Genomic DNA, 13,862 nt, shown 5'->3' on the forward strand with positions numbered 1-13,862 from the left:
CCAAGTCATACCATGCTAGTCTTAACAGTTTTGAGCTAATTAATATATTAATAGTATATTTTCTGTTAATGCTGTATATACCTGAAAAATCATATTTGGTTACCTGTTTAATCAAAGTGACAAAATATTTCAAAATAAATATAGAGGGAGAGGATTCTGGGAAGGTGGTAGAATAGGAAGCAGGAGGACTCTCTCTCCTACCAACACAATTACAGAATTGTGATAGAATCTACCTGATGAAACTATTTTGTATCTCTGGAGTCTATTGTAAGCATATAATTTCTAAGTGAAAGCTTGAATAATAAATTGTGGTTATTTTCAGTCAATTTCAGCTCTTAGCTAGTTAACAGTGGCTGCTACCCATTCCCTACCTCCCAGCACCCAGGCAATCAGCCCTGCAGGCTTTCCAGAAGGAATTTGAATGCACCTTGTGGGAACCAAGGTGGGCAAAAAGGTCCATGTCCTCCAAATGTCAGGGATCTGTGTTCTGAATGTTGTCATTTTCGATCTTGGAGGTGCAAACAAGGAGGTGGGCAGCCATTGTTGTTGTACCTCCCCCCATTGTTGCAAGACCCACCCCTCTTGCTGATGTGATTTCCAGGGGACTTAAAGGGCCACTGCCCTCTTTCTTCCCCTTCTTTTCTCTTTTTTCCCTTTGTGGAGACAGACATTAAAAACTAAGGTATTTGAAAGCAGCCACATACACAAGTGAAATTAGAAAGTCACCATGTATACTCGGAGAAAGATGAAGCCTTGGAAAAGACCTGAAAATTTAAGTTTGCGCCTCAAGCTGAACCTTGGCGCAGAGACACCATACAGTAATTAGCAAAAATAAGACAGGAAGCCCTGGGGATCAAGAAGAATCTGATTTCTAGCATCACCACATTATTAGATTCAAGTGTCTGCTTTTCAACAAAAATCACAAGGCATATGAAGAAACAGGAAAGTATGACCCATTGAAAGGGAAAAAATCAGCAGAAACTGTCTGAAAAAGACCTGATGGTGGATTTACTAGACAAAGACTTTAAAGCAACTTTCAGCTGCTCAAAGAACTAAAGTACTAAGTGGAGAAGATCAAGAAAACAATGTATAAATGAATTGAAAATATCAATAAAGATTTAAAAAACCAAAAAAATTCTGGAGCTGAAAAATACAATAACTGAAATGAAAAATTTATTAGAGTGATTTAGAAACAGATTTGAATAGGAAGGAGAAAGAGTAAACTTGAATCTTGGACAATGGAAATTATTGGGTCTGAGGAACAGAAAAAAAAAAAAAAAGATTGAAGAAACATGAACAGAGCATAAGGGACCTGTGGGACATCATCAAGCTGACCAACTTATGCTTTGTAGGAGTCCCAGAAAAAACATAGTGAAAGGGACAGAGCAAATATTTGAAGAACTAATAGCTGAAAACTCCCTGAATTTGATGAAAGACATGAATGTAAACATCCAAGAAGCTCAGCAAACTCCCGATGAGATCTGCACCAGACAGATTAGATTCAAACTGTTGAAGGTCAAAGACAAAGAATCTGGAAAGCAGCATAATAAAGTGAGTCATCACATGTGAGAGGAGCCTCACCAAAATTTTCAGGAGATTTCTCACTAGAACCTTTGGAGGCCAGAAAGTACTGGGCTGATATTTTCAAGTGCTAAAAGAAAAAACCGTGAATCAAGAATCCTGTAGTTGGCAATATCACCCTTCAAAAATGAGGGACATTCTCAGGTAAACAAAAGCTGAGGTTATTTGTGACTACTAGACCTGCACTGAAGAAAATGCTAATAGGGAGTCTTGCAGATGGAAGTTAAAGAACAATAGACAGGGACTTGAAGTCATATGTAGAAATGGAGATCTCAGTAAAGGTAAATATGTGGGTAATTACAAAAGCTGATAATGTAATAATGATTTCTAATGCCCATTTTTGTTTTCTACAGATTTAAAGACAAACACATTTTAAAAAATGCAATTAGTCTAAAACCTAATATTACTGCAACTGGTTTATAATTCCACATTTTGGTTTTTTTATAAAATTTAAGAAAGTAATACACTTTTAAACATCACCAGTTTATGTTTTTGGACACATGAACAAAGATATAATTGTATGAAGATGTAATTCTCTTACATTGGCAACTGAAAGGAGTAGGACAGAGAGATGTTAGGGAGTAGAGATTTTGTATGTTACTGAAGTTAAGCTGGTACAAATCCAGATTAGAGTATTGTGAATTTAGTGTGTTAAATGTAATCCCCAATGGTGACTACAAAGAAAATAGATATAGAATATGTACATAGGGAATGAGAGATGAATTTAAATGTTTCACTATAGAAACCTAAGCACAAAAGAAAACAGTAATGTAGTAAATGAGGGACAGAATAACTATGAGGCATATAAAAAACCAATAACAAAATGACAGAAGTACCTCCTTATCAGTCAGCCTTAAAAAGGAAAGAAATTCAGAAATACACTATAACATGGATCAACCTGCATTATGCTAAGTCAAATAACCCAGGTACAAAAAAATGAGTACCATATGATTCCACTTTATGAGGCACTTAGAGTACCCAAAATCGTAGAGCCAGAAGGTAGAGAATAGTGTTTCCTGGGGACTAGGGGGAGAAAGGAATGGGTTATTATTTATTATTAAGGTTATTATTTAATGGTTATAGAGTTTCAGCTTTGCAAGATGAAAAGAATTCTGGAGTTGGATGGGTGGTGTTAGTTGTACCATGGTATGAATGTACCTAATACCACTGAAGTATATACTCAAAAATGGTTAAGATGATAGATTTTGTATTATGTGTGTTTTACTACAATTTAAAAAATTTGGGGTGCCTAGGTGGCTCAGTCATCAAGCGTCTGCCTTTGGCTCAGGTCATGATCCCAGGGTCATGGGATTGAGCCTCACGTCAGGCTCCCTGCTCAGCGGGGAGTCTGCTTCTCCCTCTCCCATTTCCCCCTGCTTGTGTTCCCTCTCTCGCTGTGTCTCTCTCAGTCAAATAAATAAAATCTTTTTAAAAAATTTAAAAATTGAAAACAAGATACATAAAGGCAGTGCAATTATAAGGATCCTTAGCTTTCTCATAGATGAGGAACATTTGTTGAAAAAAATAATCAAAAGATAAAGTCAGCACAAATCAGAGAAGATTATTCTGGTGGGCTTGGAATATCTGCTTTCTGGGCACATTATGCAGAAAGGTAAAGAGTAAGTTCTTATTCTAAAATCAATTTACTCTTCTAATAGAAAGCCACATTTTACTTTTCTGTTAATATATTTAGCACTGTAAGGTTTTCAAACTTTTTTTAGTGAATAATTTATCAGAACTTAGCATACTTTAGTAAAATTTTAAATATCTCATTGCACAAAGAAACTTGAGTTTGAATTAGAGAAGGTGATATGTAGTATTGTTTTAGTGATCTGATGCAATCTATAGTAGTAAAAATAATGCTATATACATAAAATTGTAATTCAGACAAGTTTATGGTTATTATATAGTGTTTGGCTGGCTTACATTTTGTAACAAGAATTTGAAAGCCTTTTGAGCAAAAATTGCCATTATCCCAGCAGTATTTTACAAATATTAATATGAATTAATACGTACAAGGAAGTAAAAAGGGGAGCTTAGAAGCACGTTATAATTTGAGGGCCTTTCCTCTTATCCAACCTCAACTGTAAGTAATCAAATCCTAAAAAGAGTCTTGACTGGATAGACAGAGGTAATGGAAATGTCGCTTTTATACTTATATGTGTTCTTCTCAGCTTTGTGTATACCTCCCCATCAAAGTTTAGCTGTGGAATCATCTCTTTGTCCAGTTTTATTTTATCACCTCTAGGCTGTCCTTCTTTGTGCTTCTTTATTACTACTTTGGGTTTACTCCCCTCCCTCAGTAGTCTTTGATAGGGGCCAACCTCATACCACTGTCTGTATTTGTAAGCAAATTTTATTAAAACCACATTTATGTTTGTTTGCATATAGTGATCTATAGCTGCTTTTATTCTACAGTGGCAAAGTTGAGTTGAAACAGAGACAATATGGCCTGCAAAGCCTGAAAGATTTACTTTCTGACCCTTTACAGAATAAATTTGGTCTGTGAGCTCTTTCATTACCTTTTTGCCAATTCCTACAGCTATCGGCATATCATTGGTGCTGAATACATTTTTGTCGAATTATAAAGGAATATAGGTATGGGAAATATAGTAGTGAAAAACCCTATCTGTAAAAGAGACATGCATGGTTTCTAAAATGTGTTCTAGTTGTACAGGTAGACCATATACAAATAAGACTCCACTGAGCTTATTTTTTTTTATCTTTTGGTACTTTTTCCTAAGCCTCGTTGAACTAATCTCCCTCTTAATGTACGTATCACTGTTATAAAACTTGAGTATTTTATTATAGATGTATTTATTTATAAATATATTTCAACCACCATGTGAACTCAAAGTCAGAACAGTATTTCAATTTTCTGCTTATAGTGCCTGGTGTGAATATAGAAAGAAACTTAAAAATTGTGTAGTCCTCAGTAAATATATATTTGCACTGGGAGATTAGTTTGTTTTTAAAGAAAATTAATTAAAAGTTATTTTTTAAATGGAATATTCTTTTTAAAAAATACTGCAAAGAGTAAAAATTAGTTTGTTACTTTCATTTTTTCTAATGAAAATCCTCTTCTCTGAGGTGTAAACACTGTTAACTGGTAGCTATTCTTCTGTGCTTCCTTTATTTCTTCTTTCATTCTTAGAAACACCATACCTCATATACAATTATATGGAGCTTAGGTATATAAAATACACAAGCATTTCTTTTAAAAATGCTAGGAGTATGCGATGCATACCATTCTAGAACTTTCTTTTTTTCACTTAACAGTATACATGGAAGTACTAATTATTTTCAGTGGCTGCATGGTATTTCTAGTACAGTGATGTCACAGTGTATTTAACTAGGCCTCTTCATATGTTTATACATGTTTTGCTCTGATGAACATTGCTGGGATGAATATCCTTTAACACATCCTTTTTGTATTTGTGATGCTGTTTCTGTAAGACAAATTTGAAATTCCAGTTGCTCTTTCAAATGGTATATGAATTTAAAATTTTTACATACTTTGCCAAATGACTGTGATTAACTTTCTCACAAACAAGGTATGCAAAGACTTACTTCCTCACATTCTGGCCAATCTTGTGTATTATTTTATTTTTCTCAAGTTACTATTGTTTTAGTTATTGTTTTATTTATTTTAATTATTTTCTTAAATAATTAATTATACTTGATTATGTATTTTGCCATGCATATGTTTTAAATTTTATATATTCAACACTGTCAGTCTTTTTTCTTGTGATTTAGAGGTTTTGTGTCCTGTTTTCAAAGTCTTTTAATCAAAGATTATAGGAAATTAACCTGTGTTTTCTGTGATCATTTTATAGTCTAATTTTTTCCTGTTTAAAAATGCCATTTACTTAGAATTCTTTTGGTGTTAGGAATGGGGTAGAAATGAAATTCTTTTACTTTCAAGTAGCTAGTTTCAGAGTGTGTTTATCTATGGTGAGTGTGGAAAGAGATGAATAGTCAGTGATGACTTCCAAATTTTGAGCCTGATTTTTTTCCCTTTTATGACTTTTATTTATGTAGAAAAAAGATGTATTTAAAAATAAAGTGACTCACCATCACAGTATCATAAAATATAAAGTATTTCTATTTTTCAGTCTTCTCTGGAAATTTCTATTTTCTGATTTCTAAGAGATGCTCAGTAGCAGTCTCTTACATTTGAAAGTTAGTGCATACCCTACACATAATGTGTCAGTTGGCTTGATTATCTCCTTAATGTTAAAAACATTAATTATAGTGAAATTTAAAAATTATAGCCTAAATTTGTTTTTTAAGGACTTAGTTCCGCTCAACCCCAAATATTCTATGAGTGCTTTCATTGTTAAGGAAAGACTACTGTGGAATATAAATTTTAGAAGAAATGACAAATTTGATTTCCCTCCCCTAGATTTTGGACTGGTTTGTACAGATATGTTTGGCCTTGAAACATGTACATGATCGAAAAATTCTTCATCGAGACATAAAGTCCCAGGTATGTTTATTCTGTCACTAATAACTTCTACATGGATATGAGCATTGAACCAGCATTGTTTGTGGCTAAAATTTTTGAATCCAAATCATTCTGCATCAGATTATCTGTTCTCTCTTCCCTCTTCATTATAATTCTAGAAATCCTCTTTATATGCATCCTGTGTTAGATCTCCTGCCTTTTTCCTATATCCTCCTCTTTCTGGGTTTACTCTCATAATGATGGAAAAAAACAAAAAATAGATATGTGGAAGGTCTATATCTGGGCATATTGTATGTCTGAAGATGACCTTATTCACCTCTCTAGCTTTAATGATAATTTGAATATAAACTTCTAGGTTGGAAATTTGTTTTCCTACAGAATTTTGAAGATATCATTCGTTTTTTGGCTTCTAGTGTTGCTATTTAGGAATTTAAAGCCAATGATTTCTTTCTTTCTTTTTTTTTTTGTTTAAAGATTTTATTTATTTGAGAGAAAGCTAGTAGGGTGGGGGGTGCTGAGCAGGGAGCCTGATGTGGATCTTGATCCCAGGCCCCTGAGATCATGACCTCTGAGCCAAAGGCAAGCGCTTAACTGACTGAGCAACCCAGGTGCCCCTGCTGGAGCTTCTTAATCTAACCCTTCCAAGTACCTTATTTGTTCTTTCACATTTTATTTCTTTGTCTCTCAGTTGCATCCTAGGTGAATTTTTCAACCTACTTTCCAGTTAACTAAATGCTTTTTAAATTTTGTGTAAACTGATGCTTATCTACTTACTTAAAAAAAAAAAATTGTTCTTTCTCTCCAGGATTTTTAAATGGTTTTTCATAATACATCTGTTCTTACTCTAATGGCTTTTTTTTTTTTTTAAGATTTTATTTATTTGAGAGAGAGTGAGTGGGAGGGAGAGGGAGAGAGAATCTGAAGCAGACTCCACACTTAGCACAGAGCCTGACTCGGGGCTCGATCTCATGACTGAGAGATCATGACCTGAGCCAAAACCAAGAGTCAGACACTAAATAGTGTCTGACTGAATGAATGAGCCATCCAGGTGCCCAACTGTGATTGGTTTTTGTTTCATAATGTCTTGTTCTTCTTAAGTGGACTTCCTTTATCTCTTTGCAATTTTCTTTTAAAAAAAATTTTTTTTTTTTTTTTGAATTATTAATTTTTTTATTTTAATAAACATATAATGTATTTTTATCCCCAGGGGTACAGGTCTGTGAATCGTCTGGTTTACACATTTCACAGCACTCATCATAGCACATACCCTCCCCAATGAAAAAAAATTTTTTTTAAGATTTTATTTTTAAGTAATCTCAACACCCAATGTGGGGCTCTCTACACCCACTATGAGATCAAGAATCCCATGGTCTATTGACGGAGCTAGCCAGGGGCCTCTATCTGCAATTTCCTAAACATTTACTTTAAAGTTCTGGTTGGATTGTTTCACAAAATTAATTCTGTCTAGAGTGAATCCTTGTTCTGATTATTTTATTAGCTTTTTTTTTTTTTTTGCATTAGGTTTCTTCATGCGTATTGGACTTTATTTTTTGGCCACTCTTTGTGAGAAGTGTTTTGTCCCCACAGCTCACTCATCTTTGCATAGAGGTTTCTTTCGTGGATGCCCCACTAGGGCTCACTCACTCCCAGACCCGGTAGCACAGAGGGGATTTGTTTCCTGGTGTCAAGGCTATGTATCTGTCTTTCCTTCTTACTCCTGCAGCTTCTTATATAGCCTGATAGCCTCAGGGTGAGTAGTAAGAAGAGGAGAAACTGTGATGGGAACTTTATACCCCATCCTTCCAGTCCCCCACCCCTCTGCTACCTAGTTCCATTTCATTCCATTTATACTCTATCCCTCTCATCCCCATTTTGTGTCATCTTGGACTGTGAACATGTGTCAGTTTAAGTCTCCTGAATGATATGGAGTTTAATTAATATTCCACAAACTCTTGCCTTTAATGTTTGATAGAACACTGGAGTTATGTATTTATGCATGCAAATTAACTGGCTAGTTTTTTATTGCAAATTTTATTGGAAAATTTTTCCAATTTTGGAAAATTTTAAGGTTGATTTGTTACATTTAGGGTAATTAGAATTTTTAGGCAGGCTTTTTTTTTTTTTTTTGTAATGGAGGGGAAGGTCTATGTCAGATACGATGACATTCACCCACTGAAAATTTACAGTTCAGTGATTTTTCGTATATTCACAGAGCTGTGAAACTATCACCACTCTCTAATTCTAGAACTTTTTTTTTAAATCACTCCAAAAAGATCCTGTACTGTTAGCAATCACTCTCCATTCCTTCTCCATTCCTTCTCTACCTAGACTCTGGAAACCACTAATCTAGTTTCTTTCTCAATGGATTTGCCTATTCTGGACATTTTATGTAAATGGAATCATGTAATATGTGACTTTGTGTACTTTAAATAGTGTGTCTTTTGTTGCTAATGAATTGTAAGAGTTCTTTTTTTCTGGATACAATTTCCTAGTCAGATATATAATTTGAAAGTATTTTCTCTAGTTCTGTGGGTTGTCTATTCACTTTTTTAAAAAAAATAATCATTTTTAAATTTTTATTTTAATTCAGTTAATTAAGATGTAATGTGTTACTGGTTTCAGAGGTTGAGGTCAGTGATTCATCAGTCTTATTTAATTCCAGTGCTCATTACAGGCCCTCCTTAATGTCCATCACCTAGTTACCGCATGTCTGTTCACTTTTGATGGTCTTCTTTGAACAGAAGTTTTTATTTTTGAGAAGTCCACTTTATATTTTCTTTTTTTGCTTGTACTTTTGGTGTCACATTTAAGAAACCATTGCCCAGCCCAATGACATGAAGATATATTCGTATGTATTCCTCTAGGAGTTTTGTAGTTTTAGTTCTTATATTTAAGAATCCACTTTGAATTAGGTTTTGTCTATGTTATGAGATAGGGATCTATATTCATTCTTTTATATGTGGATATCCAGTTATTCTTGCATTTTTTTAAACTAGATTCATTTTTTAAAAAAGATTTTTATTTATTTGACAGAGAGAGACAGAGAGAGAGGGAACACAAGTAGGGGGAGTGGGTGAGGGACAAGCACAAGCAGGCTCCCTGCTCAGCAGGGAGCCTGATGCCAGGGCTCAATCTCAGGACCCTGGGACTATGATTTGAGCTGAAGGCAGAAGCTTAATGACTAAGCCATCCAGGCACCCCTAACTAGATTCATTTATATGAAAAGAGTTGTCAGCTCAGAACTGGATGTAACAGTATTTCTGATTTTTTTTTTTTTTCATCTCTTTCACAGAATATATTTTTAACCAAAGATGGGACAATACAACTCGGAGATTTTGGAATTGCTCGAGTACTTAATAGGTAACATCGATTTTAAACTTTGTTTTGACATAATGTCCATGGTGATATGTATGTGATAATTTTTAATATCTTTAGTATCTTAAGTTTTTCTAATAATTCTCTTTTGGTTCTAGTACTGTGGAGCTGGCTCGAACTTGTATAGGGACCCCCTACTACTTGTCACCTGAAATATGTGAAAACAAACCTTACAACAATAAAAGGTATTTAAAATGATGTTTATTACATATATTCCCTTTAAATCTTTCTGTTACGTTTTATTTACTAACCTTCAGAAATAGTATTCTAAAATCATTAATACACATAAATATATATATTATAGATATAGATAGATATGTATGTACGTATATACACCTATTCTTTTTTACTCTACGGTGAGGGGAATTGCAAAGAAGCTATTTCATGTCTTGTTAAAGGACATATAGAAAGTGTCACTTTATTTTTTATTTATTTGTTTATTTATTTAAGTAATCTCTGTACCCCATGTGGGACTTGAATTCATGACCCTGAGATCAAGATCAAGAGTTGCATGATCTGCTGACTGAGCCAGCCAGGCACTCCAAAAGTTTCACTTTATTATAAGTTGTAATTGGAAATAGAAATAATTTTTTGGTCTTTGTAATAGTCATTTCCTATTAGATTGTAATAGTTATTGAACACTTACTAAATGCTAGGTCTTATTTTGAATGCTTTCTATGTATTCACTCCTTTAATCTTCATAATGACCTTGTGAATTGTAGGTATTCATTAATCTTCCTTTGCCGTGTAAGGAAGCCAAATACAGAGAGAGAGGTAAAGCAGCTTGAAAGCCTCAGGCATCTGGCTCCCAAGCCCAAATCCCTAACCATTAGTTGTACTATGGCTAACTGATTGTGTAATATGTGCGTGAGATGAGGAATTCTGTCACTGAACTCCATTTACCCTTTATTTTCTCTCTTTCTAATTGAAATATCCTAACCAAGAAACATTGGTCTTAAATTTGAAAGCACCCACAGAACCTAAAAGGAAGAAAGTGATAGCTCCTTTTTTTGTGAGTGGGAAGGAAGCTGTATTTAAAACCTGAGCAGTTGAGGTAGTCTGGAACATCACCCTAGCAATGTGCCTTTTTTTTTTTTTTTAAGATTTTATTTATTTATTTGACAGAGATCATAAGCAGGCAGAGAGAGAGGCAGAGAGAGAGGGGGAAGCAGGCTTTCCGCTGAGCAGAGAGCCCGATGCGGGGCTCGATCCCAGGACTCTGAGATCATGACCTGAGCTGAAGGCAGAGGCTTTAACCCACTGAGCCACCCAGGCGCCCCCAATGTGCTTTTTTTTAAAAAGATTTATTTATTTATTTGAGAGACAGAGTGAGAGAGTATGAGCAGGGGGAACAGCAAACGAAGAGGGACAGAGAGAATCCCAAACAGACTCCCTGCCGAGCATGGAGTCCAACTCCATCTCAGGACTCCATCCCAGGATGCAGAGATCATGACCTGAGCCGAAACCAATAGTTGATGCACCTGCTGAGCCACCCAGGCACCCTCCCAGCAATGTATTTTTTAAATGATTTTAAATTACAGTGATCGGTCTAGTTCATGGAATATTTTTTTAGTGGATATTCTTAAGGATAGTAGGATTTTCTTTAAACCAAATTAATTTTTCATTTTAATGCTATTTCTGTGTCTTATGGATAAGTCAACTGTGGAAAAAAATCAGTCTTTAAATTAGGAATGGGGGTGCCTGGGTGGGTCAGTGGGTTAAGCCTCTGCCTTCCGCTCAGGTCATGATATCAGGGTCCTGGGATCAAGCCCCATGTCATGCTCTTTGCTTAGCTGGGAGCCTGCTTCTCCCTTTCTCTCTGCCTGCTGTTCTGCCTACTTGTGATCGCTCTCTCCTGTCAAATAAATACATAAAATCTTTTAAAGAAATAAATAAATAAGGAGTGGATTTAATCATCCTTTGGAGAATTTCATATAAAATTAATTTTGTGGGGAAAATGGTTTAAAAATATCATGGATAAGCATCATCAGTGTACTTCAAAAATTCCTATTTTTTCTAAATATGTTTTAAAGTATTTTATTAATAGGATCATTAGTTTAATGAGTTTGTTTATACATGGATCATGTATTACCATGTACAAGTACTATATAACTAACAAATAATAAGCTTAATTACATTTAAAATTTTTTATAAGTTGAATCTTGAAATTAAGTAGATTTTTGGAGTTAAAGGTTTCTATTTGTAGCTTTTCATGAGTTTGGCTCAAGATAACCTTGGGATTTCAATATTGTATTTTATTCTTTTCTGTTAAGTTTAACTTTGAGGAGCAGTGGTTTTTGTTGACTACTAAGGACCGCTATAGCTCTGAACTATAAGTCTTTTATTTTTTCTTTTTAACAATGGAAATAGAATTTTTTTAATTATAAAAATACATTTAAGATAAAAGAAAGGAAGAAACTATAAAGAACATAGTATATATCGTTAAAATAATATTAAATAATTAATATATTTAGCTTATATAATATTTTAGTAGGCTGTCATAGATTTCAGATTTAATTTTTATAAATTAATATGTTCTTTTTCATCATTGAAACAGTATTTTACTTTTAAAATAATTTTTAAAAACATAGTGTTTTGTAAGTAATTTAATAAAATAAATTTTAAAAATTTTATAAAATAAAAAATTCCAGGGGTGCCTGGGTGGCGCAGTGGGTTAAGTCTCTGCCTTCAGCTCAGGTCATGATCTCAGGGTCCTGGGATTGAGCCCCGCATTGGGCTTTCCGCTCAGCGGGGAGCCTGCTTCCCCCTCTCTCTCTGCCTGCCTCTTTGCCTTCTTGTGATCTCTGTCTGTCAATAAATAAAAATCTTTGGGGTGCCTCGGTGGCTCAGTGGGTTAAAGCCTTTGCCTTCGGCTCAGATCATGATCCCAGGATCCTGGGATTGAGCCCTGCATCGCTTCCCTTCCTTTCTCTCTGCCTGCCTCTCTGCCTACTTGTGACCTCTGTCTGTCAAATAAATAAATAAAATCTTTTAAAAATAAATAAATAATAATCTTAAAAAAAATTCCATATTCATGGAATTTACTCACTTTGTTCTTTTAAATATTACATTTCTTTAATAAAACTTTAATTGCTTGGGCAATGTCCACAATAGCCAAACTATGGAAAGAGCCCAGATGTCCATTGACAGATGAATAGATAAAGAAGATGTGATATGTATACACAATGGAATACTACTCAGCCATCAAAAAAATGAAATCTTGCCATTTGCAACAAGGTGGATGGAGCTAGAGGGTATTATGCTATGCAAAATAAATCAATCAGAGAATGATAATTATCATATGATCTTGCTGATATGTGGAATTTGAGAAACAAAGCAGAGGATCATAGGGGAAGAGAGGAAAAAATATAACAAGATGAAATCAGAGAGGGAGACAAACCGTAAGAGACTCTAAATCACAGGAAACAAACTGAGGGTTGCTGGGGGGAGTAAAGTGGAGGGATGGGGTAACTGGGTGATAGAGGATATGTGATATAATGAGCAGTGGGTGTTATATACAACTAATGAATCATTGAACTCTATCTCTGAAACCAATAATAGATTACATGTTAATTAATGGAATTTAAATTAAAAAATGTTAAAAAAAATAAAGTGAGGGAATTAATAAAGTAATTGCTTGGGCAACTGATGTTTTTCTAATCTGGGATAGCTACTCTTATCATTTAGTTATGGTTGAAATTTTGAGTTTTAAAGGATATGTTTTATGGAACAGATATTTTTGGAGAGCATTTTCATGGTGCTTTTATTTCCTTTAAATGAAAAAAAGATTAAATTCTGATACTTAGAGAAAATTTCTCATTTTTCCCTTTTCTAGTGACATTTGGGCTCTGGGGTGTGTCCTGTATGAGATGTGTACACTTAAACATGCGGTAAGTAGAGGTTTCTGAAATATTTAAAAAATTATGTCCTAAAGTACCTGTAAATATATATGTACAAATATATATATACACACACACACATATATATGTATATACACATATATGTGTGTATATATGTGTATATACATATATGTGTGTATATATGTGTATATATATGTGTATACACATATATATGTGTGTGTGTGTATATATATATATATTTTTTTTTTAATCATATGCCACCTTTCAGGTCACTCTCTTTTACTAGAAATTCTCTATCAGTTTTTAAATTTCTCATCTTTTCTCAAGTATGAATTTAAATAGATTTTCCTTTAATGTATATGCATATATTATATACATATGTTATATATTTGTTATTATAATACATATGTCATACTTTTTTCCAGGAAATTCTTTTTTTTTTTTTTTTTTAAAGATTTAGTTATTTATTTTGGAATGAGAGAGTGAAAGAGAATCTCCAGCAGATTCCCTACTGATTGGGGAGCTGGACGAGGGTTTGATCCCACAATCCTGAGATCATGACCTGAGCTGAAATCAAG

At 34.1% G+C, this 13,862-nt stretch overlaps 1 protein-coding gene across 1 annotated transcript in view; it reads left to right on the forward strand.

Annotated features, from left to right (window-relative positions):
- Positions 1-13,862, forward strand: part of NEK1 (NIMA related kinase 1) — a 206,528-nt gene that overhangs the window by 24,401 nt on the left and 168,265 nt on the right. Inside the window, exons 6-9 of the mRNA XM_080796317.1 lie at positions 5,987-6,070; positions 9,342-9,409; positions 9,523-9,609; positions 13,260-13,314. Of these exons, the coding sequence (XP_080652443.1) occupies positions 5,987-6,070; positions 9,342-9,409; positions 9,523-9,609; positions 13,260-13,314 (294 nt within the window). The remainder of the gene's footprint in view (positions 1-5,986; positions 6,071-9,341; positions 9,410-9,522; positions 9,610-13,259; positions 13,315-13,862) is intronic.

Source organism: Martes martes, assembly GCF_963455335.1.
Source record: "Martes martes genome assembly, chromosome: 2".
NCBI classification, from domain to species: Eukaryota; Metazoa; Chordata; class Mammalia; order Carnivora; family Mustelidae; genus Martes; species Martes martes.